Source organism: Pseudophryne corroboree, chromosome 2 (genome assembly GCF_028390025.1).
Source record: "Pseudophryne corroboree isolate aPseCor3 chromosome 2, aPseCor3.hap2, whole genome shotgun sequence".
Classification (NCBI taxonomy): Eukaryota; Metazoa; Chordata; class Amphibia; order Anura; family Myobatrachidae; genus Pseudophryne; species Pseudophryne corroboree.
Genome location: NC_086445.1, coordinates 28234196 through 28261695, shown reverse-complemented (window position 1 = coordinate 28261695; position 27500 = coordinate 28234196). Strand labels below are relative to the sequence as shown.

The 27500-nt window shown below is 47.7% G+C and overlaps 1 protein-coding gene across 1 annotated transcript in view; it reads left to right on the top strand.

The window, feature by feature from the left end:
- CHRDL2 (chordin like 2) overlaps window positions 1-27500 on the top strand; it is a 160299-nt gene that overhangs the window by 87451 nt on the left and 45348 nt on the right. The window contains exons 2-6 of the mRNA XM_063950930.1: window positions 8979-9091; window positions 12010-12103; window positions 14579-14721; window positions 24447-24540; window positions 25987-26042. Coding sequence (XP_063807000.1) covers window positions 8979-9091; window positions 12010-12103; window positions 14579-14721; window positions 24447-24540; window positions 25987-26042 — 500 coding nt within the window. The remainder of the gene's footprint in view (window positions 1-8978; window positions 9092-12009; window positions 12104-14578; window positions 14722-24446; window positions 24541-25986; window positions 26043-27500) is intronic.

Here is a 27500-nt window from a genome sequence, read left to right as displayed (position 1 = left end):
CTACAAAAATCCACCGCATGTCGCTGGGGCTCCACAGGCGTAGCTAGGCCCGGTGGGGGCACGCCTTCGTAAGTTCAGCCACAAGTGGGTTAACTCCCTGTTAGATCCCTGGGCAATAGATATTGTGTCTCAGGGATACAAGCTGGACTTTGAGAAGATGCCCCCTCACCGACGGCCCTGCCGGCTTCCCCCCGCGAGAGGGAAACAGTGTTAACTGCAATTCACAAATTGTATCTTCAACAGGTGGTGGTCAAGGTTCCCCTCCTTCAACAAGGAGGGGGTTATTATTCGACCATGTTGTAGTCCCGAAACCAGACGGTTTGGTCAGACCCATATTGAATTTAAAATCCCTGAACATATACCTGAAAAGGTTCAAGTTCAAGATGGAATCGCTAAGAGCGGTCATTGCAAGCCTGAAAGGGGGAGATTTTATGGTGACTCGGGACATAAAGGATGCATACCTTCATGTCCCCATTTATCCACCTCATCAGGCGTACCTCAGAATTGCGGTACGGATTGTCATTACCAATTTCAGACGTTGCCGTTTGGTCTCTCCACGGCCTTGAGAATATTCACCAAGGTAATGGCGGAAATTATGGTGCTCCTGCGGAAGCAAGGTGTCACTATTATCACGTACTTGGACGATCTCCTCATAAAAGCAAGATCAAGAGAGCAGTTGCTGAACAGCGTATCACTTTCTCTGGAAGTGTAACGGCAATACGGCTGGATTCTATATATTCCAAAGTCGCAGTTGGTTCCTACAGCTCATCTGCCTCTCCTAGGCATGATCCTAGACACAGACCAGAAAAGGGTTTATCTCCCGATAGAGAGAGCTCAGGAGCTCGTGACACTGGACAGGAATCTATTAAAACCAAAACAGGTGTCAGTGCATCACTGCACTCGAGTCCTCGGAAGGATGGTGGCATCATACGAGGCCATTCCCTTCGGCAGGTTCCATGCGAGGACCTTCCAATGGGACTTACTGGACAAGTGGTCAGGATCACATCTTCAGATGTATCGGTTAATCACCCTATCCCCCAGGGCCAGGGTGTCTCTCCTGTGGTGGCTGCAGAGTACTCACCTTCTCGAAGGTCGCAGATTCGGCATTCAGGACTGGGTCCTGGTGACCACGGATGCAAGCCTCCGAGGGTGGGGGCAGTCACACAGGGAAGAAATTTCCAAGGGCTGGGGTCAAGTCAGGAGACTTGCCTTCACATCAATATCCTGGAACTAAGGGCCATATACAACGCCCTACGTCAAGCGGAGTCCCTGCTTCGCGACCAACCGGTTCTGATTCAGTCAGACAATATCACCGCAGTGGCTCATGTAAACCGCCAAGGCGGCACAAGGAGCAGGGTGGCGATGGTAGAAGCCACCAGAATTCTTCGCTGGGCGGAGAATCACGTAAGTGCACTGTCAGCAGTGTTCATTCCGGGAGTGGACAACTGGGAAGCAGACATCCTCAGCAGGCACGACCTCCACCCGGGAGAGTGGGGACTTCATCAAGAAGTCTTCATGCAGATTGCAAGTCGGTGGGAACTGCCACAGGTGGACATGATGGCATCCCGCCTCAACAAAAAGCTGCAGAGATATTGCGCCAGGTCAAGAGACCCTCAGGCGATAGCTGTGGATGCACTGGTGACACCGTGGGTGTTCCCGTCGGTCTATGTATTTCCTCCTCTTCCTCTCATACCCAAGGTGCTGAGAATCATAAGGAAAAGAGGAGTGAGAACAATACTCTTTGTTCCGGATTGGCCAAGAAGGACTTGGTATCCAGATCTGCAAGAAATGCTCACAGAGGACCCGTGGCCTCTGCCTCTAGGACAGGACTTGTGCAACAGGGGCCCTGTCTGTTCCAAGACTTACCGCGGCTGCGTTCGACGGCATGGCGGTTGAACGCCGGATCCTAGCAGAAAAAGGCATTCCGGATGAGGTCATTCCTACGCTGATAGAGGCTAGGAAGGATGTGACGGCTCAACATTATAACCGTATATGGCGAAAATATTTGGCTTGGTGTGAGGCCAGGAATGCCCCTACAGAGGAATTCCAGCTGGGCCTTTTCCTTCACTTCCTACAGTCGGGAGTGACTTTGGGCCTTAAATTGGGTTCCATTAAGGTTCAGATTTCGGCCTTATCAATTTTCTTTCAAAAAGAACTGGCTTCTCTGCCTGAAGTTCAGACGTTTTTAAAGGGAGGGCTGCATATTCAGCCCCCTTTTGTGCCTCCAGTGGCACCTTGGGATCTTAACGTGGTGTTGAGTTTCCTGAAATCACACTGGTTTGAACCACTCAAAACGGTGGAAGTAAAATATCTCACGTGGAAGGTGGTCATGCTATTAGCCTTGGCTTCGGCTAGGCGTGTGTCAGAATTGGCGGCTTTGTCACATAAAAGCCCTTATCTGGTTTTCCATGCGGATAGAGCAGAATTGCGGACCCGCCCACATTTTCTGCCGAAAGTGGTTTCATCCTTTCATATAAACCAACCTATTGTGGTGCCTGTGGCTACTACTGACTTGGAGGATTCCGAGTCACTGGATGTGGTCGGGGCTTTGAAGGTTTATGTAGCCAGAACGGCTAAGGTCAGGAAAACAGAATCTTTGTTTATCATGTATGCTTCCAACAAGCTTGGGGCGCCTGCTTCAAAGCAAACTATTGCTCGCTGGATCTGTAACACGATTCAGCAGGCTCATTCTGCGGCTGGGTTGCCGCTGCCTAAATCAGTTAAGGCCCATTCCACAAGGAAGGTGGGCTCTTCTTGGGCGGCTGCCCGAGGGGTCTCGGCAGTACAGCTTTGCCGAGCGGCTACTTGGTCAGGTTCAAACACCTTTGCAAGGTTCTACAAGTTTGATACCCTGGCTGAGGAGGACCTTGTGTTTGCTCATTTGGTGCTGCAGAGTCATCCGCACTCTCCCGCCCGTTTGGGAGCTTTGGTATAATCCCCACGGTCCTTACGGAGTCCCCAGCATCCACTAGGACGTTAGAGAAAATAAGATTTTACTTACCGGCAAATCTATTTCTCGTAGTCCGTAGTGGATGCTGGGCGCCCGTCCCAAGTGCGGACTTCTTCTGCAATGCTTGTATATAGTTATTGCTTAAATAAGGGTTATGTTATAGTTGCATCAGAGTTTATCTAATGCTCTGTGATTGTTCATACTGTTGATTGGGTAAGTTTATCACAAGTTATACGGTGTGACTGGTGTGGCTGGTATGAGTCTTACCCTGGATTCCCAAAATCCTTTCCTTGTACTGTCAGCTCTTCCGGGCACAGTTTCTTTAACTGAGGTCTGGAGGAGGGACATAGAGGGAGGAGCCAGAGCACACCAGAATCTAAATTCTTTCTTAAAGCGCCCATGTCTCCTGCGGAGCCCGTCTATTCCCCATGGTCCTTACGGAGTCCCCAGCATCCACTACGGACTACGAGAAATAGATTTACCTGTAAATAAAATCTTATTATTATGGTCATGTCCAGTGTTCAGGTCATGTTGGGGTGTAGTTTCCTATGTCTGTATCGGGTGTAATAGATGTATTATGGTCATGTCCAGTGGTCAGGTCATCTTGGGGTGTAGTGTCCTATGTCTGTATAGGGTGTAATAGATGTATTATGGTCACGGCCAGTGGTCAGGTCATGTTGGGGGTGTAGTGTGCTATGTCTGTATAGGGTGTAATAGATGTATTATGGTCATGGCCAGTGGTCAGGTCATGTTGTGGTGTAGTGTCCTATGTCTGTATAGGGTGTAATAGATGTATTATGGTCACGGCCTGTGGTCAGCATGTTGGGGATGTAGTATCCTATGTCTGTATAGGGTGTAATAGATGTATTATGGCCATGTCCAGCGGTCAGGTCATGTTGGGGTGTAGTGTCCTATGTCTGTATAGGGTGTAATAGATGTATTATGGTCATGGCCAGTGGTCAGGTCATGTTGGGGTGTAGTGTCCTATGTCTGTATAGGGTGTAATAGATGTATTATGGTCATGGCCAGTGGTCAGGTCATGTTGGGGTGTAGTGTCCTATGTCTGTATAGGGTGTAATAGATGTATTATGGTCATGTCCAGCGGTCAGGTCATGTTGGGGTGTAGTGTCCTATGTCTGTATAGGGTGTAATAGATGTATTATGGTCATGGCCAGTGGTCAGGTCATGTTGGGGTGTAGTGTCCTATGTCTGTATAGGGTGTAATAGGTGTATGATGGTCATGGCCAGTGGTCAGGCCATGTTGGGGGTGTAGTGTCCTGTGTCTGTATAGGGTGTAATAGATGTATTATGGTCATGTTGGAGGTGCAGTGTCCTATGTCTGTATAGAGTGTAATAGATGTATTATGGTCATGTTGGGGGTGTAGTATCCTGTGTCTGTATAGGGTGTAATAGATGTATTATGGTCACGGCCAGAGGTCAGGTTATGTTGAGGTGTAGTGTCCTGTGTCTGTATAGGGTGTAATAGATGTATTATGGTCATGGCCAGAGGTCAGCTCATGTTGGTGGTGTAGTTTCCTATGTCTGTATAGGGTGTAATAGATGTATTATGGTCATGGCCAGTGGTCAGGTCATGTTGGGGTGTAGTCTCCTGTGTCTGTATAGGGTGTAATAGATGTATTATGGTCACGGCCAGTGGTTGGGGGTGTAGTATCCTGTGTCTGTATAGGGTGTAATAGATGTATTATGGGCATGGCCAGTGGTCAGGTCATGTTGGGGGTGTAGTATCCTGTGTCTGTATAGAGTGTAATAGATGTATTATAGTCATGTCCAGCGGTCAGGTCATGTTGGGGTGTAGTGTCCTATGTCTGTATAGGGTGTAATAGATGTATTATGGTCATATCCAGTGGTCAGGTCATGTAGGGGAATAGTGTCCTATGTCTGTATAGGGTGTAAATGATGTATTATGGTCATGGCCAGTGGTCAGGTCATGTTGGGGCTATCGTGTCCTATGTCTGTATAGGGTGTAATTGATGTATTATGGTCATGTCCAGTGGTCAGGTCATGTTGGGGGTGTAGTGTCCTGTGTCCGTATAGGGTGTAATAGATGTATTATGGACACGTCCAGTGATCAGGTCATGTTGGGGTGTAGTATATAATGTCTGTATAGGGTGTAATAGATGTATTATGGTCATGGCTAGTGGTCAGGTCATGTTGGAGGTGTAGCGTCCTATGTCTGTATAGGGTGTAATAGATGTATTATGGTCATGGCCAGTGGTCAGGTCATGTTGGGGTGTAGTCTCCTGTGTCTGTATAGGGTGTAATAGATGTATAATGGTCACGGCCAGTGGTTGGGGGTGTAGTATCCTGTGTCTGTATAGGGTGTAATAGATGTATTATGGGCATGGTCAGTGGTCAGGTCATGTTGGGGTGTAGTGTCCTATGTCTGTATAGGGTGTAATAGATGTATTATGGTCATGTCCAGCGGTCAGGTCATGTTGGGGGTGTAGTGTCCTATGTCTGTATAGGGTGTAATAGATGTATTATGGTCATGGCCAGTGATCAGGTCATGTTGGGGGTGTAGTGTCCTATGTCTGTATAGGGTGTAATAGATGTATTATGGTCATGGCCAGCGGTCAGGTCATGTTGGGGTGTAGTGTCCTATGTCTGTATAGGGTGTAATAGATGTATTATGGTCATGTCCAGCGGTCAGGTCATGTTGGGGGTGTAGTGTCCTATGTCTGTATACGGTGTAATAGATGTATTATGGTCATGGTCAGTGGTCAGGTCATGTTGGGGTGTAGTGTCCTATGTCTGTATAGGGTGTAATAGATGTATTATGGTCATGGCCAGTGATCAGGTTATGTTGGGGGTGTAGTGTCCTATGTCTGTATAGGGTGTAATAGATGTATTATGGTCATGTCCAGCGGTCAGGTCATGTTGGGGGTGTAGTGTCCTATGTCTGTATAGGGTGTAATAGATGTATTATGGTCATGGTCAGGTCATGTTGGGGGTGTAGTGTCCTGTCTGTATAGTGTGTAATAGATGTATTATGGTCATGGTCAGTGGTCAGGTCATGTTGGGGGTGTAGTGTCCTGTCTGTATAGTGTGTAATAGATGTATTATGGTCATGGTCAGTGGTCAGGTCATGTTGGGGTGTAGTGTCCTATGTCTGTATAGGGTGTAATAGATGTATTATGGTCATGTCCAGCGGTCAGGTCATGTTGGGGGTGTAGTGTCCTATGTCTGTATACGGTGTAATAGATGTATTATGGTCATGGTCAGTGGTCAGGTCATGTTGGGGTGTAGTGTCCTATGTCTGTATAGGGTGTAATAGATGTATTATGGTCATGTCCAGCGGTCAGGTTATGTTGGGGCGTAGTCACCTATGTCTGTATAGGGTGTAATAGATGTATTATGGTCATGGCCAGTGGTCAGCTCATGTTGGGGGTGTAGTGTCCTATGTCTGTATAGGGTGTAATAGATGTATTATGATCATGTACAGTGGTCAGGTCATGTTGGGGGTGTAGTGTCCTATGTCTGTATACGGTGTAATAGATGTATTATGGTCATGGTCAGTGGTCAGGTCATGTTGGGGTGTAGTGTCCTGTGTCTGTATAGGGTGTAATAGATGTATTATGGTCATGGCCAGTGATCAGGTCATGTTGGGGGTGTAGTGTCCTATGTCTGTATAGGGTGTAATAGATGTATTATGGTCATGGCCAGCGGTCAAGTCATGTTGGGGTGTAGTGTCCTATGTCTGTATAGGGTGTAATAGATGTATTATGGTCATGTGCAGCGGTCAGGTCATGTTGGGGTGTAGTGTCCTATGTCTGTATAGGGTGTAATAGATGTATTATGGTCATGTCCAGCGGTCATGTCATGTTGGGGTGTAGTGTCCTATGTCTGTATACGGTGTAATAGATGTATTATGGTCATGGTCAGTGGTCAGGTCATGTTGGGGTGTAGTGTCCTATGTCTGTATAGGGTGTAATAGATGTATTATGGTCATGGTCAGTGGTCAGGTCATGTTGGGGGTGTAGTGTCCTATGTCTGTATAGGGTGTAATAGATGTATTATGGTCATGTCCAGTGGTCAGGTCATGTTGGGGTGTAGTGTCCTATGTCTGTATAGGGTGTAATAGATGTATTATGGGCATGGTCAGTGGTCAGGTCATGTTGGGGGTGTAGTGTCCTATGTCTGTATAGGGTGTAATAGATGTATTATGGTCATTTCCAGCGGTCAGGTCATGTTGGGGATGTAGTGTCCTATGTCTGTATAGGGTGTAATAGATGTATTATGGTCATGGTCAGTGGTCAGGTCATGTTGGGGGTGTAGTGTCCTATGTCTGTATAGGGTGTAATAGATGTATTATGGTCATGTCCAGTGGTCAGGTCATGTTGGGGATGTAGTGTCCTATGTCTGTATAGGGTGTAGTAGATGTATTATGGTCATGTCCAGCGGTCAGGTCATGTTGGGGTGTAGTGTCCTATGTCTGTATAGGGTGTAATAGATGTATTATGGTCATGTCCAGCGGTCAGGTCATGTTGGGGTGTAGTGTCCTATGTCTGTATACGGTGTAATAGATTTATTATGGTCATGGTCAGTGGTCAGGTCATGTTCGGGTGTAGTGTCCTATGTCTGTATAGGGTGTAATAGATGTATTATGGTCATGGTCAGTGGTCAGGTCATGTTGGGGGTGTAGTGTCCTATGTCTGTATAGGGTGTAATAGATGTATTATCGTCATGGTCAGTGGTCAGGTCATGTTGGGGGTGTAGTGTCCTATATCTGTATAGGGTGTAATAGATGTATTATGGTCATGTCCAGCGGTCAGGTCATGTTGGGGATGTAGTGTCCTATGTCTGTATAGGGTGTAATAGATGTATTATGGTCATGGTCAGTGGTCAGGTCATGTTGGGGTGTAGTGTCCTATGTCTGTATAGGGTGTAATAGATGTATTATGGTCATGGTCAGTGGTCAGGTCATGTTGGGGGTGTAGTGTCCTATGTCTGTATAGGGTGTAATAGATGTATTATCGTCATGGTCAGTGGTCAGGTCATGTTGGGGGTGTAGTGTCCTATGTCTGTATAGGGTGTAATAGATGTATTATGGTCATGTCCAGTGGTCAGGTCATGTTGGGGTGTAGTGTCCTATGTCTGTATAGGGTGTAATAGATGTATTATGGGCATGGTCAGTGGTCAGGTCATGTTGGGGGTGTAGTGTCCTATGTCTGTATAGGGTGTAATAGATGTATTATGGTCATTTCCAGCGGTCAGGTCATGTTGGGGATGTAGTGTCCTATGTCTGTATAGGGTGTAATAGATGTATTATGGTCATGGTCAGTGGTCAGGTCATGTTGGGGGTGTAGTGTCCTATGTCTGTATAGGGTGTAATAGATGTATTATGGTCATGGTCAGTGGTCAGGTCATGTTGGGGGTGTAGTGTCCTATGTCTGTATAGGGTGTAATAGATGTATTATCGTCATGGTCAGTGGTCAGGTCATGTTGGGGGTGTAGTGTCCTATATCTGTATAGGGTGTAATAGATGTATTATGGTCATGTCCAGCGGTCAGGTCATGTTGGGGATGTAGTGTCCTATGTCTGTATAGGGTGTAATAGATGTATTATGGTCATGGTCAGTGGTCAGGTCATGTTGGGGGTGTAGTGTCCTATGTCTGTATAGGGTGTAATAGATGTATTATGGTCATGGCCAGTGGTCAGGTCATGTTGGGGTGTAGTGTCCTATGTCTGTATATGGTGTAATAGATGTATTATGGTCATGTCCAGCGGTCAGGTCATGTTGGGGGTGCAGTGTCCAATGTCTACATATATCATTTGTAAACAAGGCGGAGGTCTGACATGAGTGAGCCGCACCATGCCTCATGCCACGCCGTGTGCTTGATCTGGGATTTTGTACCATTTCCTTTGAGACAAGAGTACTATTGTAGAATTGCTACCTGTGGTGGAGCATCTGTCACACCGTGCTCCTCACCCCGTATGTATATGCTCAAACTGTTCCCATTTATCACATGACATCCTCTAGCGTTACGCGTCTGCTCTCTGCTTCCAGGTCCGGACATGTTCTGCATATTCCATGGGAAGAAGTATGGAGCAGGAGAGAGCTGGCACCCTTACCTGGAGCCTCAGGGTCTCGTGTACTGCATCCGCTGCACCTGTTCTGAGGTAAGTGTGGCGGTTGTCAGTCTGTCCATGGATGTGACATCCCCTCGCCAATGTGGCGCTACGGACGCCCTTACAGAAGTGTGGTACAGGCGCCCTCGCCAAGTACTGCTGTAACTGAGCATTGTGTAAATGCCGCCTCTGGTTATTGTTGCTGACCAGACACATCCCTTCATGGCCGCAGTCTTCCCGTCCTCTGTTCCCACTTCCAGCGCGGCATGTCATCTCCTGGTACCATGAATATGACAATGAGATCAGAGTCTTGCATTGGCCGCCACAGCCACCAGCCACAGCCACCAGCTGGGTAAAATAGAGAACCTTCGGGAGGTGGCGGAACAGGAGACTCGCAGCGGGAATGTTCATGGTAATGCAGACGGAAAGATCACGCCTCTTGCTTGCGCTGGGTCCTATGACGCAGGATCGGATCATCTGTGACAGCGTGGCTGGCCGCATTACCCATCAGCCAGCTGCGTGATGCAAACCAGCACCGCATATCCAACATAGAGGCCGCCAGGAAACCTCCGTCTTCTGATGGAGATCCTGACTTTGTCGCTCTCACACAGCGTTTTAGGGAACGGAGGCCGTCGCCGCCCCCCAAACGACAGCAGACTGTTCGGCGTATTAGCTGCATGTCCAACCACATCTGAATTAGGCCCAGTGTACGCCATTTCATGAGGCTACGTCGCAGCTGAGATCTGCGGTTTTGCTGCATTATTACCTCTTGGCGTTTTACCGTCATATTTCAGGTGTAATAGGGCCTTTCGCTACCGTTTAAGTTGTTTCGAATAGTTTTATCCCTGACATTAGCGCAGTGAAGGATTGTTTGTTACGCTTTAAGTTGAATTGGAAAAAAAAAAAAAAGCAAAAATTGTGACCGCAGCGGCTGAAGTCTGGAGAGGGGAGACGTCCTGGCAGTACAGTAAATTACACTGCGTTTGGTTTTTGCTAGGGACACACTATGCCTTGACATGCCTCCAGCAGTGACAGTGTTAAGTCCCAGTAAAGAGGACTGCGTTACAGCAGCACACAGGCCTATTATTCGGCAGCAGTGAAGGGTTTCGTGACGCGTTGTTAAGTCCTTTTATAAGCTATAACATTTTTGTTACTAATCCTTTTCCCTGACCACTGTTCCCGCGCCCCAGTCGCGTCTCTCCGCCTGTAACAAGGGCTCTTTCATAGGCTCCAGAGCGGGCGGCGGTTTCCCAGGGCGCAGGCCACTTACCAGCTAATTGATAAAGATGTAACGCACAGCTTACACATCTGGGCCCGCGTCAAGTGTTCAGATGACACTGGCACGGCCGCCGGCTGCCTGTGACAGCAGCACCCCCCCTTCCCCCAGACGCAGCTGACGTCACCTGGCTCCCACTCCCCAGACAGATTAATTACCTTCACTTAATAATTCTCAGCAGAGTATTACCTGCTAATATTTCAGGCATACATTGCCCCATTGTCAGCGGCGACGGCGGCCTGGGATTCTCCCACGGAGGGGGACGGAGCTGGCTGGGACGTCGTGTTTGGAGAATGGACCTGTTCATGAGACGGGGATGTCAGTCTTGCCCACACCCTGGGGGGGTTCTTGCGGGGAGCGTGCTGAAAGGTGTCCTCGCTCTGCCAGCTGTGCGGACCCCTTCGTTTGGACGTCATGTTTTTATCCCAAAATTGGCTTCACTTGTACTATGCATTAAGTTGTAGCCGGCGTATTATACTCCAGTATTATTCAGATACTAATTACCTGTCCGTCAAAATGACGGCACAACATCACAGTGATGTCGGTGCAGGCGGCTCTGCGCGCTCGTACGAAGAAAGACTTGAATTGCTCCGTCAGGTACCATATAGTGGCATAATACTTGAATTCCCCCCATAGAGGTGAGGAGCACATCAGCCTTTTATTATATAGGCTATAGCTCTTAGGGAGAGATTCAAATGTTTGAAAAGTCGGTTGGGTGTCTGTTTTTTCCTGTCTATTAGATAGGAAAAAACAGACTCCCAACTGACTTTTCAAACATTTGAATCTCCCCCTTAGAGTCCTGTGCTTCTTTTGGCATTTTGCACAGAGAGGGATCCACTTAGGGATAACCATCGACCATCGATGATTCAAAATCATCGATGGTGTATGCCCAATGTCAAATACTTTTGCCATCGATGGCACACTGATTGGCCATCTTTCACTGATTGGCCCGCAGGCCAATCACAGCCTGGGGTCAGGACTTTATGGCTGTCAGGGGGCGGGGCTATACCCTGTGTCCCAGCACTCGTAGGAAAAAAATAAGACCCAAAGGGTTTTGTGCCATCGATGGTATAAAACCATCAGATGTTTATTTTAATTTTCCTACGAGTGCTGGGACACAGGGTATAGCCACGCCGTCTGACAACCATGAAGTCCTGACCCCAGGCTGTGATCGGCCTGCGGGCCAATCAGTGAAAGAACAGGGATGACCATTGGTGGATGAAACCATCGATGTCCACCCTCAGTTTAACCATGGATGATAAAACACGCCGATGGCCATCCCTAAATCCAGTCGGATTCCGCCCAGTGTACCCTGCAGGACATGCTTCAGACAATACCTGCGCAGAGGGACTCCCGGGTCATAAAGTCGAATTCTCCAGGCCACGAAGGATAGTCCTTATCGGGAGAGCTGCCCTTTGCTTAAATCGTCAGGTGTATGGCGTTAATAACCGCTGATGTGCATGTGATCATTAGCGGGATGCATCACATTTAAAATGCAGAATACACCCTGAGGCTTTATAGATCTGCCCCGTTATGAGTAGAGCAGCTACAGTCTTAGTGTACAAAGAGTTATTACAGAGTGACTTTGCGTAGAGATGTCACTATACATGTACTGTAGCTGATATAATGGATACTTAGTATAGACAGAGTTTATTGTATATTTTGCGTTATTTATATACTTTGTGTTATCTAGGGCGGAAGCGTCAGCTGCTACAGGATAAAGTGTCCAGTCCTTCATTGTGTCCACACAGTCACTGACCCCCAGCAGTGCTGCCCGCGTTGTGTAGGTAAGTCCGCTTCAGACGCACACCTGGCATATACTGTGCCGACAAAAAGTATTCACGTCCTTTTATTTTCATACATCGTGGAATCCAACTGGATTTGTGCAGGAATTCTCACCACTGCCGCGCACAGAATAGGATATAATAATGGCACATAAAGAGACGGCTCTGAAGCGTTCTCCTATTTGCAAATGAAAAAACAATTACTATAACTAACCATAGCATATATTAGTGCATTTTCAATCCAGAGCTTCCTCATGAAGATAAGAGAACATTCACAACAAAGAATTGTATCGATTGAAAGAAAAATAGAAGAACATTTTCTCTACCAAAACAACATACTGTAGTAAAGGTACCACAATATCATGGAGGTACATATCAGCTTTAGGGTCCGCAGAACTTGTGAAAACAGAGATGAAAAAAATTAAGCAATCAATAGACAAATATTTGAGGCATATTTCGCTAACTGGATATTAGCATTTTCATGTTTTTTTATATTTTGGGAACCCTGCTGCAGTCTGCAAGAGATTTAGGTTTTGGGAGATTTTTACTCCAGCTGTATACAGCAAGTGCCACGTAGGGGTCACGGGGTCACGTCCCGATAGCCCACATATGTGCAGATTCTACAACCTGTTACCTGCCGCAGGCTACTGAGATCCTGAGGACTGATAGGGGCCACTGCTGTGTTTGGACCCCGAGGCGGCTCTCTGACCTGGCTACCGAGATAAAGTCCAGTCCCAAATACCATCAGGTGCCTGTGAAATGCTTTGCAGATTGCTTAACTCTCCCTCGTTCAGCCTGATGAAGCTCAAACAGTGACGCAATGAATGGGAAAACATTGCAGATAAAGGTGCTTCGCCCAAGAAAAGGGAGAACTACTACAATCCATTATTTTCTGCTTAGGATTTGTAGTTAATAAAAATCTGTACAGTTGTCCGGGTTTTCTAATTTGCACATTTTGTGTTGATCAGCGGTGAGTGCGTCAGAATAAATGTACTGGGTACCATGGGGTAAGAAAACACAGTTTGGAAAATACCTAGAGCAGGCCTGACCAACCTGTGGCTCTACAGCTGTTGTGAAACTACACATCCCAGAATGCCTTGCCACAGTTTTAGCATTTCCTAGTAGCAAAACTGTGGCAGGGTAGTTTCACAACAGCTGGAGAGCCACAGGTTGGCCAGGCTTGACCTAGAGAAATGATTACCTGGTCCCTCTCATTATTACAGCAGCAGTACTATATAAGGTACTCATATTACTATGTATATAGGAAGAGGTCCCTAATCTGCGGCTCATAACCATATAATGTCAGAGCCAAAATTTGATCCGGTGTGAATGAGCGTTAAATTATAGTCAGTGGCCCAGATTTATTACACGTTGGAGAGTGATAGATTGCACGGTGATAAAGTACCAAGCAATCAGCTCCTAACTGTCATTTTTCAACCACAGCCTGTAAATGACAGTTGGGAGCTGATTGGCTGGTACGTTTATCACCGTGCAATTTATCTGTCTCCAAGGCTTGATAAATCTGGGCCTATGTCTCATCACTGATGTAGTGTGAGAGAGGGAGGGTCAGCGATAACACTGTCACCCTCAGCACATACGTTATGTACAGTATATAGGGGGTCATTCCGAGTTGATCGCTCGCTAGCTGTTTTTAGCAGCCGTGCAAACGCTATGCCGCCGCCCACTGGGAGTGTATTTTAGCTTAGCAGAAGTGCGAACGAAAGGATCGCAGAGCGGCTACAAAATAATTTTGTGCAGTTTCAGAGTAGCTCCAGACATACTCAGCGCTTGCGATGACTTCAGACTGTCCAATTCCTGTTCTGACGTCACAAACAAGCCCTGCGTTTTTCCTAGCACGCCTGCGTTTTTTCGAACACTCCCTGAAAATGGTCAGTTGACACCCAGAAACGCCCTCTTCATGTCAATCACTCTGCGGCCAGCAGTGCGACTGAAAAGCTTTGCTAGACCTTGTGTGAAACTACGTCGTTCGTTGTGAAAGTACGTCGCGCGTGCGCAGTGCGCCGCATACGCAGAAGTGCCTTTTTTTGCATCATCACTGCGCAGCGAACATTTTCAGCTAGCGATCAACCCGGAATGACCCCCATAGAACAGGCGGAATACTTGGACCATTTGTCTGGACAGAGCCCAGCAAGAAAAGGGCTCGTTCCTATTCCTCTGCACAGATGTCACCAGACCCTACTAGAGATTACTGCTGCTCACGTGGCTGTCGCTAGGGTTACCGCCTCATCCCTTTCATTCTGGCCACATTAATTACACAGGTTCTGTGGCTGATGAAAACAGGGTAAAATGGAGTCTTGAGGTCAGCCAGCCACAGAACCTGTGTAATTAAAGGGATGAAGTGGTAACCCTAGCTGCCGCTGTGTTCTGGATGGGCCGCCGGCCAGGCAATCTGCGCTGCGTCAGCCGGTGGTTTTGTGCGCTGACTAACCCCAGCCCCGCTGTGTTTCCTTTCTGCAGAGCCGCACTCTCCCTCCGGACTACGCGCTCCAGCCAAGGTGTGCCAGCACAACGGGACAACCTACCAGCAGGGCGAGATGTTCACCACCCACGAGCTGTTCCCGTCCCGGCAGTCCAACCAGTGTGTACAGTGCAGCTGCTCAGTATGTTCTGTACCCGCACCCTTACCGTGTGCCCGGCAGTGTCACTAACACGCATGCCTGCTAATGCCTGACTGGAGTATGTCATACAACGCATGGGGGGAGGTGTGTCAAACCTTGGAGAGAGATAAAGTGCCAGCCAGTCAGCTCCTAAGTGCCATGTTACGGAATTCGGTTGAAAAACGTCGGGAGACGATTTACTGGTACTTTATCTCTTTCCGCTTTATCACTTTCCAAGCCTTGATACATCCCCCCCCCCCATAGTGACATGTGTTGGATGTTGTTGGTCTCTCTTATAGTCCACTAGTCCACAGAGGAGCCTTGGGGAAATATTCATGTCATGGTAACCCCCTCCCCCCTCCTGACTGTACAGATTTCAGCAGGACAGTCCTGAATCGTAATGGGTGGAGCCTTTGTGGAAATGGGTGAACTAAAAGTGGGTGTTTTGGGGCGTATTTGGGACGGACTTATTTTGGCCTGATATGGCATGCATAGATGATGGGAGGGGTGTTATAACAGTTCACTCTGTACCTCATGCCTCAGTGATGCTTCTGGTTCCTATTGAACCTACGGGCCTTATTCTCATGATTTCCAAACACAAAATGGCTGCCTCCACTGTGTGTAGGGGGTGGAGACACTTTACCTCGCCCTTATCCTCTGTATGACATGGCTGATTTATTGCTATGGGCAATATTTTTTCAGAGGTTTGATGCACCTTACCCCCCCACCCCCCCCCAGTGAGTGACAAACTATTTTCGGTAGAATTGTATGTTTAGATGACAGGTTCTCAAACTCGGTCCTTAGGACCCCACACAGTTCACGTTTTCCTGTTCATATTCCGCGCACCTGCCGGGTGACCTGTGTGGGGTCCTGAGGACGGAGTTTGAGAACCGTTGGCTCAGATAATTGAAATGGAAAAGAAAAGCATTGTGCAGGGCAGTAATTGTGCTGCGGGTACGTGTATGGAAATATTGCAGAACTCTGATCCTGAATTTGAGTTATGGGTGGGCTACAGGTCACCGACCAACAGAACTAGTGTAACACAGGGGACTGAGGGTCTGATTGTGAGGTTGGACCGCCACACGCCCAGGTCTCTCCTACTAGTCAGGGTGGTTACCTACCATCACATTGTCACCGCGCAGTTTCTGCACCGGAATGCCTTGTGTCGACATTTGCATCCATTAAGACTGATCCCTGGGATTTGGGAAAGGGGGTGTCCAAACTGCAGTGTAATAATCAAGCTGCCCAGCATCTGTGGGCTACATGCAACAGCTGCCGGTATTTACCCTGCATGCAAACATAATCCATGTATCAGCCCTTAATGCGAGTCCACACACCACAGTGGTGAAGCCATCTGAGTTGTGTCGCACCGTAGTTGCGGTGACTGTGCCTCTCTTTATTACAAAAGAGCTGTATTTCTGTAGAGGGGGTACAGATCTACTTTTGGACGAGGTGGCCCTCCAGCCTATGAATGATGTCCATGAGCTGCCCAGTATTGGAGAAGAAGCTGCCTAATCATGTGTGGCTGCTACTTCCTACCCATTGTAGCGGTGTGTGAGCCATTCCTGGGCCGCTACAGCCCCCCCAGATAAATAACGCTAACTCAGCAGTCCCAAACTGACCCTAAATGCAGATCTGGTAGGCTAGAGGTCTCGGTTTTCTGGTGGACATCCTCATCTTCACCAAACCAGCAAAGGGTTGGCTTTACCTTCACTGACCAGGTGAGCGGGTGCCTCTTAGGTTCCAGGGTTATAGAGCGGGAATGGAGACTGGTAGGATTTCTCGGATCAGTTGTAGATAACGTTTATAGATCAGGTATCAGGGGGATGCTGCAACTTGTGGTCCCACTGCAGCCAGAGAGTCATCAGTTGCCTGCCTCTGTCTTAAGCATCTACAGCAGGGATGAGGAACCTTTGGGCCTCCAGCTGTTGTTGAACTACACATACCAGCATGCCTTGCTACCGTTTTGCTATTTGGTCATGCTAAAGCTGTTGCAGGGCATGCTGGGATGTGTAGTTCAACAACAGCTGGAGGGCCAAAGGTTCCTCATCCCTGATCTATAGAAAGGCTAGTGACCTTTGAGCCAGGAAAGCAGGGAGATGTCGTCATCCTGAAAGCACCCTGTTATTTCAGCAATGGTTGAGCTTCTCCGCAGCCCACAATATTTGTGTAACCCAGACTTGGTCAGTTCCAAGTAGTTCCTCTGTCTTTCTGTTCCAGGAAAGTGTGAGCCTGGCTGTGTATATTAGCCCTTTTACAAGTTTCTGGTTGACTTTATGAGCGATATTTAGGATTTTTATTGTATACACGAGGGAACGGAGAAACGAGATCTGCCGTAATGGGTCGGAGACAAGCGGAGCGTTCAGGCTGAAGGTGCTCAGCAGCAGCCGGGATCCTCACCACCCTCCCCCGCTGATGAATGCAGGCTGTGAGATGCCGAAATAAGGGCAGCTTGTGTGACCCGTCCAGGACTAGAGGGCAGCGGTCAGCAAGTGTCTGCTCCCCCTGCGCCTGCCCGCACAGATCTAACGCCGGGATAATTACACCTTGTAATACTCACACTGTATTTGATCAACCCCGGGAATTATTTGGGCCACAGGCCAACCGTCCCGCTTCTCTTCCTTACAGACCCTCTTCTGCTGTGTTACTGTGTGCATGACATTTCAGCGAATATGGCCATGTGTAATTAGCAACAATCCAAACATAACTGTTTCATTCTCTAGATACAGCGCAGCAACCGCGCTGCCTGAATAAACAATGGCAATTACTTACTGTGTGTAATATACTAGGTGGCTTTGATTGGTTAGGTTACTGTCCTTTAGCCCTTTGAGCTGACACTCCAATACAGGGGTATTAAACACGCAGCCCTCCAGCTGCTTTGGAACTACACTTTCCAGCATGCTTTAACAGCAAAACTGTTGCAGTGCATGCTGGGATGTGTAGTTTCACAGCAGCTGGAGGGCCGCGGGTTTACAGTAGACAGGTGATGCTGTGGGGGAGGATGCAAGACTCCAGGGGGGGTAAATTTACTAAAGGTCAAAATCAAACTTTTTTAAAAAAAATGGACCTTTAGTAAATGTATCCCCAGATATGTAGTAGGTGACTAACACCACAATGCCCCGAAACCACTGCACATCTCACAACCAGCTGACCACCTCTGGGGCGGACATCTTTGGGACTTGGCCATCCATGTGAAAATCTTCCTCCTATTACTCTTCCAGGGTCTACCCACACATTGAAGACCATCCTGGTTCTCCTGCCATCTGGTGGTCTCATTTCCATGTGTCTGTTGCTCATTTGAGGCTTTGCACGTCTGTAATTTCTGTACGTTGTTCGCAGCGCAGCGATCAGGCTAAAAATCGGGATTTCTGCGCATGCGGGTACAATGAGCATCGTGGGTTTGCACAGAGTGTAACGAACATTCCAGTCGCACGGCCGAACGCAGGAAGATTGACGTGAAGGGGGCGTTTCTGGGTGGCAACCGACCGTTTTCAGGGAGTGCTTAGAAAAATGCAGTCGTGGCAGAAAAAACGCAGGCGTGGCTGGGCGTTCGCTGGGCGGGTGTGTGACGTCAAAAGCCGTTCCTCCGTCTTTAGAATCAACGCACACGAAGAGTAACTACTGGGCTGGTCTTGTTTTGCACAAAAAGATTTTGCAGGCGCTCTGCTGCACAGGCGTTCGCACTTCTGCAAAGCGAAAATACACTCCCCCGTGGGCGGCGGCATAGCGTTTGCACGGCTGCTAAAAACTGCTAGCGAGCGAACAACCTGTGGGTGACTTTTCATATTTTGTCTGTCATCTGTGGACCTGCCATGGGGCCCGCCATCTTGTCTTCTAGTCAGTAGCGGATCTTGCCATGGGCAAGCAGGACTTTTGCCCGGGGCGCTGCCTTCCGGAGGGCGCCATCCGGAGGGCGCCGCACCAGGGCAAGATCCGCTGCTGCTGTGTGCCCCCCACTGCCCGCCTGCTGCCGCTGGCCGCGTCTAGTTTCCCTTCGTGGAGAGGTCCTTTACTGTGTGGTGTACGATGACGTCATCGCGCACCGCACATCATTTCAGTCTGTACAGGGGGCGTAAATGACCACGCCCCCTGTACGAAGCCACGCCCCCTATTGCCGCCCGGGGCGCTCAGAGCGCCAGAACCGGCCCTGCTTCTAGTATGACCTTTGCCTCATTGCTAGCGCGTTTCGCTCACTCCAGAGATTTGTTGCCTTTTTCCTATTTTCACTTTCATCTGTTGTGACAGCTCCAGCAGACGGAACGCTCCTCAGCGACACGTCTTCTCTACACACTCCCGGACTTAGGCTTTTATCTTTAGCGCTTTCCAAGTTTACTTCCCATAATGGAGTTCTTTGTTAAGACTTTCTAATTCCATATTAGTTCAAGCCAAGAGCGGAGCTTTATCACCAGAACCGGCTTCTGTCCGGAGACATTCTTTTATGTATTCCACCTCACTCAGGGATTCTCTCTACTCTTTTCCTGCAGACATTGAGGGCCACATCGTGTCCTCTATGTGCCACCAATAGTGTCCTCAATGTAACACTGATAGTGTCCTCTGTGTGCCACCGATAGTGTCCTCTGTGTGCCACCAATCGTGTCCTCTGTGCCACCGATCGTGTCCTCTACGTGCCACCGATAGTGTCCTCTGTGTGCCACTGATAGTGTCCTCTGTGTGCCACCGATCGTATCCTCTGCGTGCCACCGATAGTGTCCTCTGTGTGCCACTGATAGTGTCCTCTGTGTGCCACTGATAGTGTCCTCTGTGTGCCACCGATCGTGTCCTCTGCGTGCCACCGATTGTATCCTCTGCGTGCCACCGATTGTGTCCTCTGTGTGCCACCGATAGTGTCCTCTGTGTGCCACCGATCGTGTCCTCTGCGTGCCACCGATCGTATCCTCTGTGTGCCACCGATAGTGTCCTCTGTGTGCCACCGATAGTGTCCTCTGTGTGCCACCGATAGTGTCCTCTGTGTGCCACCGATCGTGTCCTCTATGTGCCACCGATCGTGTCCTCTGCGTGCCACCGATCGTATCCTCTGTGTGCCACCGATTGTGTCCTCTGTGTGCCACCGATAGTGTCCTCAGTGTGCCACCGATCGTGTCCTGCGGTTCGTCTGGCGTTGTTTCCAAAGCACAACTCTCCCCCCTGGGGCTGTCTGAGCTGACCACTTACTGTCTTTATTTCTTGCTAAACAAATACAAGTTTTTGATCCAAAACAAACAATTCTTGCTCTTTCTTTACATACCTCAAGGCAACTGCCAGTCTCCTCGTGTGCCGTGGGATGCATATGTGCCTTTATGAATATATGTGCAATTCAGGGTCATGCGCTTCTCTGCAGTTGCTACGTGGGTATTTCTGCGTGGCAACGATGTGAACGTGTGCAGTTCTGTCATGTGTGTGTCATTGTTGTGTAGCTAGCTTCATATATTAATCATACTGTAACACTGGTACATGAAATAAGGACTCTCAGACAGGTTTTCTGGTTACAACACAGTGTCTTTACTGGTAGCAGACACTGTGCAGAGTATATTCAGGCTTGGACCTGGTCACACAGGTACATACAGAAAAATGAAACCCAAACATAAAAGTCCTAGCACTTCTTGTGCCCAGTCATCAGTGCTCTGTAGTGGCTTGCAGCCACAAATGTTATGCTTTCCGGCATGGACAATGGGGGGAAATTCCAAGTTGATCGCAGCAGGAATTTTGTTAGCAGTTGGGCAAAACCATGTGCACTGCAGGTGGGGCAGATGTAACATGTGCAGAGAGAGTTAGATGTGGGTGCGATGTGTTCAATATGCAATTTAATTTGCAGTGCAAAAATAAAGCAGCCAGTATTTACCCTGCACAGAAATAACCCACCCAAATCTAACTCTCTCTGCACATGTTATATCTGCCTCCCCTGCAGTGCACATGGTTTTGCCCAACTGCTAACAAACTTCCTGCTGCGATGAACTTGGAATTACCCCCAATGTCCACAGTCCCTGGCGCTATAAACTGATCCCTGCTCACTGACCCCTAACAGGCATCAATGCAATGCACTGTGGGTGTTTGGAAGTTTTAACCCATCTCTGCACCTGACTTCCTGCTGTCTCTGGGTGAGCTGGAAAACCCGGACCTCTGTTTCTCCAGCTGCAGCTGTGCAATACCGAAAGCCTGGAATTATAAACCTCCCCTACAGGTGCAGAATATGCAGACCTTGCTTTCTTCTCCCTTGGTGGGAGCTGCTACCACCAGAATGTGGGCAATTGTGGTGAGACACAAGCCCTCTCACCATAATACGTATGCATTGTGGGTAGGGAGGCCAATCCCGGGCCATTTTTTCAATCCCGGGTATCGGGATTGAAAAATGGTCAATCCCGGGATACCCAGGATTGGCTTTCAACTGTTTCCGGCCATCCCCCACGCCCCTCCCCGCCCCACCCCACCTGCCCCGCAGACATTTAAAAAAGTACAAACTTGCACAGCCGGGTAGCTGGTGAGGAGGAGGCGGCGGGGGAGTGCAGGGGAGCCGGTGGTTAATTGCAGGGAAGCCGGGAGGAGGCGGCGGGTAAGTGCAGGAGGAGACGGGAGGAGGCGGCGGGTAAGTGTAGGGGGAGCCGGGAGGAGGCGGCGGGTGAATACCGCCGTATCTTCCTGCTCTGCGGCTGCTGACAGCACAGCGTGACCTCACAGGCACAGGTCACGCTGCGCAGGGGGAGCTGAGAGGAGGGAGCCGGGCAGCGTTTGAGTGTCCTGAGGACGCTCAACGTTGATCCCTCAATCCCCGGGATTGGAGCTTCCAATCCCAGGATTGAATCCCGGACGTTTTTGGGCCTAAATCCCGGGATCCCGCCGATCCCGATCCCGGGATTGGCCTCCCTAATTGTGGGTGCCATATTCATCTCCTTCACCTGTAATAGCATGGGTTAGGTGTAAGTGCCGATGATAATTTACTTTTTAATAAAAAAAAAGTCTGTTTTTTCAAAACTCTCTTATATTTTATATTACACAAAATGAGAAGTCACTCTGTAAGATTGAAGTAGTTTTTCTATGCACTGTTTTCTCTTCACCCAACTTCTGTTTTAAAGAACACCTTTCTAAGCATTGTTTTTCTGCAAATAACCCAAAATTATTTAATGTAGAGCTTGGTTCATACGATCAAACTCTTTCATTGTCACATAGGGCCTAATTCAGACCTGATCGCAGCAGCAAAATTGTTCTCTAATGGGCAAAACCATGCGCACTGCAGGGAGGGCAGATGTAACATGTGCAGAGAGAGTTAGATTTGGGTGGGGTGTGTTTAAACTGAAATCTAAATTGCAGTGTAAAAATAAAGCAGCCAGTATTTACCCTGCACAGAAACAATATAACCCACCCAAATCTAACTCTCTCTGCACATGTTACATCTGCCCCACCTGCAGTGCACATGGTTTTGCCCATTAGAGAAAGATTTTGCTGCTGCGATCAGGTCTGAATTAGGCCCATTGTCTTCTTAAAGCTGTCCCAACAACACACATTTGCACCAACCACAAATCATTTTAGATTCATTCTCTTTTTGTAATTTAAATGTCTCCTCTGATACGTCACTTGGCAGCGCAATTCATTGTAAGGGGTCTTCACCAACATAGAACAGGCAATTTAGGAGCCTAATTCAGATCTGATCGCCGTTGTGCGAATTTGCAAGGCGGACGATTATCGATCGGCCGCGCATGCGTACGGATCGTAATGCGCACATGTAAGGCCAAACTTCAAAAGAAATCAGCATCTTTTTTGATCGCTAGGAGTACGCAAGTTGATTGACAGAAAGTGGACGTTTGGGGGTGATTACTGGCCGTTTTCTGGGAGTGTCAGGAAAAACGCAGTCGTTCCCAAGCGTTTTCAGGGCGGGTGTGTGACGTCAGCTCCGGCCCCGATCAGCCTGATTCTATTACACTGTAGGAGTAAGTCCTGGGCTACGTACACACTGCACACACTGGAAAAATCATTAGATGGTGAGTGAGTTGCAAACGGATTTGCAGCTGACCGGCGTTTGCAAAGCTTTTTGTACGGCGTACGCAGACTTGCCCGGGGCGGATTTTCACTCTGTTTGAGCTGCAACCGTCCGATCGCAAACCTCTGCAAATTCGCAAAGGAGCCATCAGCTCTGAATTAGACCCTAATCTCCTCATTGCGACATATGTGCTTTATTTCCAGGCTGCAGGATCCAGCTTTGGTTTTGCATCTCTCTACGTTGAACCTGAGTATGTCAGACGCTTGTATGTAGTCCCTCATTCCGAGTTGTTCGCTCGCTAGCTGCTTTTAGCAGCTTTGCACACGCTAAGCCGCCGCCTACTGGGAGTGAATCTTAGCTTATCAAAATTGCGAACGAAAGATTCTCAAAATTGCGAATAGAAATTTCTTTGCAGTTTCTGAGTAGCTCCAGACTTACTCTTCCAGTGCGATCAGTTCAGTCAGTTTCGTTCCTGGTTTGACGTCACAAACACACCCAGCGTTCGCCCAGACACTCCCCCGTTTCTCCAGCCACTCCCGCGTTTTTCCCAGAAACGGTAGCGTTTTTTCACACACACCCATAAAACGGCCAGTTTCCGCCCAGAAACACCCACTTCCTGTCAATCACATTACGATCACCAGAACGAAGAAAAAACCTCGTAATGCCGTGAGTAAAATACCTAACTGCATAGCAAATTTACTTGGCGCAGCCGCAGTGCGAACATTGCGCATGCGCAGTTTGCGGAAAATCGCTGCGATGAAAAAGAACGAGCGAACAACTCGGAATGAGGGCCGTAGTCTTTCTCTTTTCATGAAAACAATTTTATTTTATTTCCTTTGTTTATCTTTTCTGAACTGAACAAAAACTATAGGGTCACAAACTTTTTCTTATGGTAACTCAACACATTGATTTATATTGCAAAAAAATCCCAGGTTCTGCGTCACACCCAGATCATACTGCAAGTATGAAGATTCACACGGGTTTGGCATTAGGAAAAAAATATTTGGGTTTTTCTTTCTTAGTACTGTACCCACTTTGCATTTTTTTATGCTTTCAAAATAAATCTCTTATTCTAAAAAACAGGATTCAAATCACTCACAAATGCAAAATGACACAAAGCTAGATCCATATGCTAATCCATATACGAATATAGTGTTTTTACCATTCAATGGCGGCTTTCCGATGTTTGCAGCCATCGAATGGTATACATTTGATGGTGTTCCGATGTTTACACTGGGACACGCTGCAGATTTTTGCGCATGCATAAATCATATGACTTTTTTTTTTCTATTTAATCCTTTTGATACGATGGTAAATTACCATCACATCGAATGATTTGATGGCGGAAGCCTAGCTAATTTTGATGGTGGGGTTCCGATATCCATCCCTATCAGACACCGGCCTCTCGGTGGTCCCTCCAGTTCCCGCTGAGCCCCTTTGATCCTAATTGTGTCCGGTGTGTGTGTTTGACAGACGTAATCAATGTCCGATTGGATTGGCAGAAAACAAATCAAATTGTCAATCCAAATTTTTGCTTTCTGTTCATTGGGCACGGTGTCTAAGCAAGAGGATCTGTGTGATGTGGCTACATGTTTCCGATTGCTCGATATTGTGGTTGTTCGCTGCAGGTTTAGACGCCATAGGGTTTGTCACCCTAATCGGGTGGGTTTAGCTTGTCATACATAAGTATCAGGAGCTTCTTAGTAACTGCAGGGAATCACTGGTTGATGAAATATCAGACTTATCTCTTCCATTCTAGGATGGTCAGATTTACTGCGGTTTGGTGACCTGTCCAGAGCTGGTGTGCGCCTCTCCTCTCACCGTGACGGATTCGTGCTGCCCGGTGTGCCGAGGTAAGGGGCTTGCGTATTACTAAGTAACATCACACATAGGGGGATATTCAATTGTCCGCAAAATCCTGTTTTTGCACTGAAAACTGAGCTTTTATCACGTCTCACAAAAAAAAAGCTGCTATTCAATTGTCCGTAAAAAATTACCTGCGATAATTCTCCATAGGTTTTAATGCAAATCTCCTTTCACCGCCTCTGAGCAGGTAAAAAGTTGGGGAAAATTCTAAGGTACTGTAAATAGTTGGGATCTGGGGCGTCATTCCGAGTTGATGGCTCGCTAGCAGTTTTTAGCAGTCGTGCAAACGCTAAGCCGCCACCCACTGGGAGTGTATTTTAGCTTAGCAGAAGTGCGAACGAAAGGATCGCAGAGCGGCTACAAAAAAACAAATTATGCAGTTTTAGAGTAGCTCTAGACCTACTCAGCGCTTGCGATGACTTCAGACCGTTCAGTTCCGGATTTGACGTCACAAACACGCCCTGTGTTCGGCCAGCCACGCCTTCGTTTTTCCTGGCACGCCTGCGTTTTTTCGAACACTCCCTGAAAACGGTCAGTTGACACCCAGAAACGCCCCTTTCCTGTCAATCACTCTGCGGCTGACATTGCGACTGAAAAGCGTCGCTAGACCTTGTGTAAAAATACATTGCCCGTTGTGAAAGTACGTCGTTCGTGCGCACTGCGCCGCATGCGCAGAAGTGCCGATTTTTCACGTAAACGCTGCGCTGCGAACATTTTTCACTAGCGAACAACTCGGAATGACACCCCTGGTCCACAAACTCTGCGACACCCCACCCTTAACGACTAATTAGGCACTTAGATGTTTTTAATTATTATTTTTGGAGCGAAAAAATGCAGGAAATTGGGGTACAAGGTATGGGACAGTTATATTGGGGTGATGTAGGAGTGGAACAAGTGCTTTTAGCCTTGCAGCTAGGATCATAGGATCAAACTCATTACGTATGTTCTTTAATGATTTGACCCCTCTTCAGTTTCACTACAGCTTTCATTATTCAGAAAATTATTCAGGTGTTGCTTACCGCAAACTACCATATTTCTGGGAAATTCTATCCCACAATTGTTGACATGAATCAATAGGTACAGTAAACTCTAATGGTACGTATACACTAGACGATATGCTCCACGAACGATATCATTGATCGATTTCCCTTGAACTTCTTGGAGTCCCAAACAAATGATATTGAGCGTACACACTGAGTGATTTTTTACAAAAGACTAACGATTGTTCGTTTGCAGCGTTCACACTGGGCGATATTACAAACGATATCGCTCAGAAGGGTGAAAATGAGCGACAGTGTTTCAAATATCGCCTAGTGTGTATGCACCTTAACACCGTATACACTTAGTAAGTGATGCGGCTGTACATTAGTGCGAGTCTGTATAATGCCAGTTTATTTCTGTCACCCGTGCGTCATACACAATGTGTTTTACAGATGGATCCCATGAGCGCTCGGTGGAAGAGGAACCCCTGCAGTTAAACAGAGGTGTTGTACGTGACCTTACATTTCCTTCTTGTTTAGACACTGACTGTTCATGTCATGTCCTCCCCACATCTATCTGTGCATACTGGAATACAATTTGTGACACAAATATGCTAAATTCTGTTTAGAAATGAGCTCCTCACAGTGATTCCAGGCCCTTCTTCATTGTCACTTTGTGAATGCCATTCTCCCCTTCATTAAATGGTGGAACAGTGCTCCTCACAGTGACAATTGAAGGAGGAGCTCAGTGTCTAACTCTGTCACTGCTTATTACATTGTGAAGCAGTACTCATCACAGTGATGATAGGAGGAGGAACTCAGTGACTAACTCTATCACCGCTTATTACATTGTGAAGCAGTACTCATCACAGTGACGATAGGAGGAGGAACTCAGTGACTAACTCTATCACCGCTTATTACATTGTGAAGCAGTACTCATCACAGTAACGTTAGGAAGAAGAGCTCAGTGACTAACTCTATCACTGCTCATTACATTGTGAAGCAGTACTCATCACAGTGACGATAGGAGGAACACAGTGACTAACTCTATCCCTGCTCATTACATTGTGAAGCAGGGCTCCTCACAGTGATGATAGGAGGAGGAACTCAGTCACTAACTCTGTCACTGCTCATTACATTGTGAAGCAGTGCTCCTCACAGTGACCATTGAAGTAGGAGCTCAGTGTCTAACTCTGTCACTGCTTATTACATTGTGAAGCAGTGCTCCTCAGAGTGATGTTAGGAGGAGGCACTCAGTGACTAACTATCACCGCTTATTACATTGTGAAGCAGTACTCATCACAGTGACGATAGGAGGAGGCACTCAGTGACTAACTCTATCACCGCTTATTACATTGTGAAGCAGTACTCATCACAGTGACGATAGGAGGAGGAACTCAGTGACTAACTCGTTCACCACTTATTACATTGTGAAGCAGTACTCATCACAGTAACGTTAGGAAGAAGGGCTCAGTGACTAACTCTATCATTGCTCTTTACATTGTGAAGCAGACTCCTCACAGTGACGATAGGAGGAGGAACACAGTGACTAACTCTATCACTGCTCATTACATTGTGAAGCAGTGTTCCTCACAGTAATGATAGGAGGAGGAACTCAGTGACTAACTCTGTCACTGCTCATTACATTGTGAAGCAGTGCTCCTCACAGTGACGTTAGGAAGAAGCGCTCAGTGACTAACTCTATCATTGCTCATTACATTGTGAAGCAGTGCTCCTCACAGTGACGATAGGAGGAGGAACTCATTGACAAACTCTATCGCTGCTCATTACATTGTGAAGCAGTGCTCCTCACAGTGATGATAGGAGGAGGAACTCAGTGACTAACTCTATCACTGCTCATTACATTGTGAAGCAGTGCTCCTCACAGTGACGTTAGGAAGAAGCGCTCAGTGACTAACTCTATCATTGCTCATTACATTGTGAAGCAGTGCTCCTCACAGTGACGA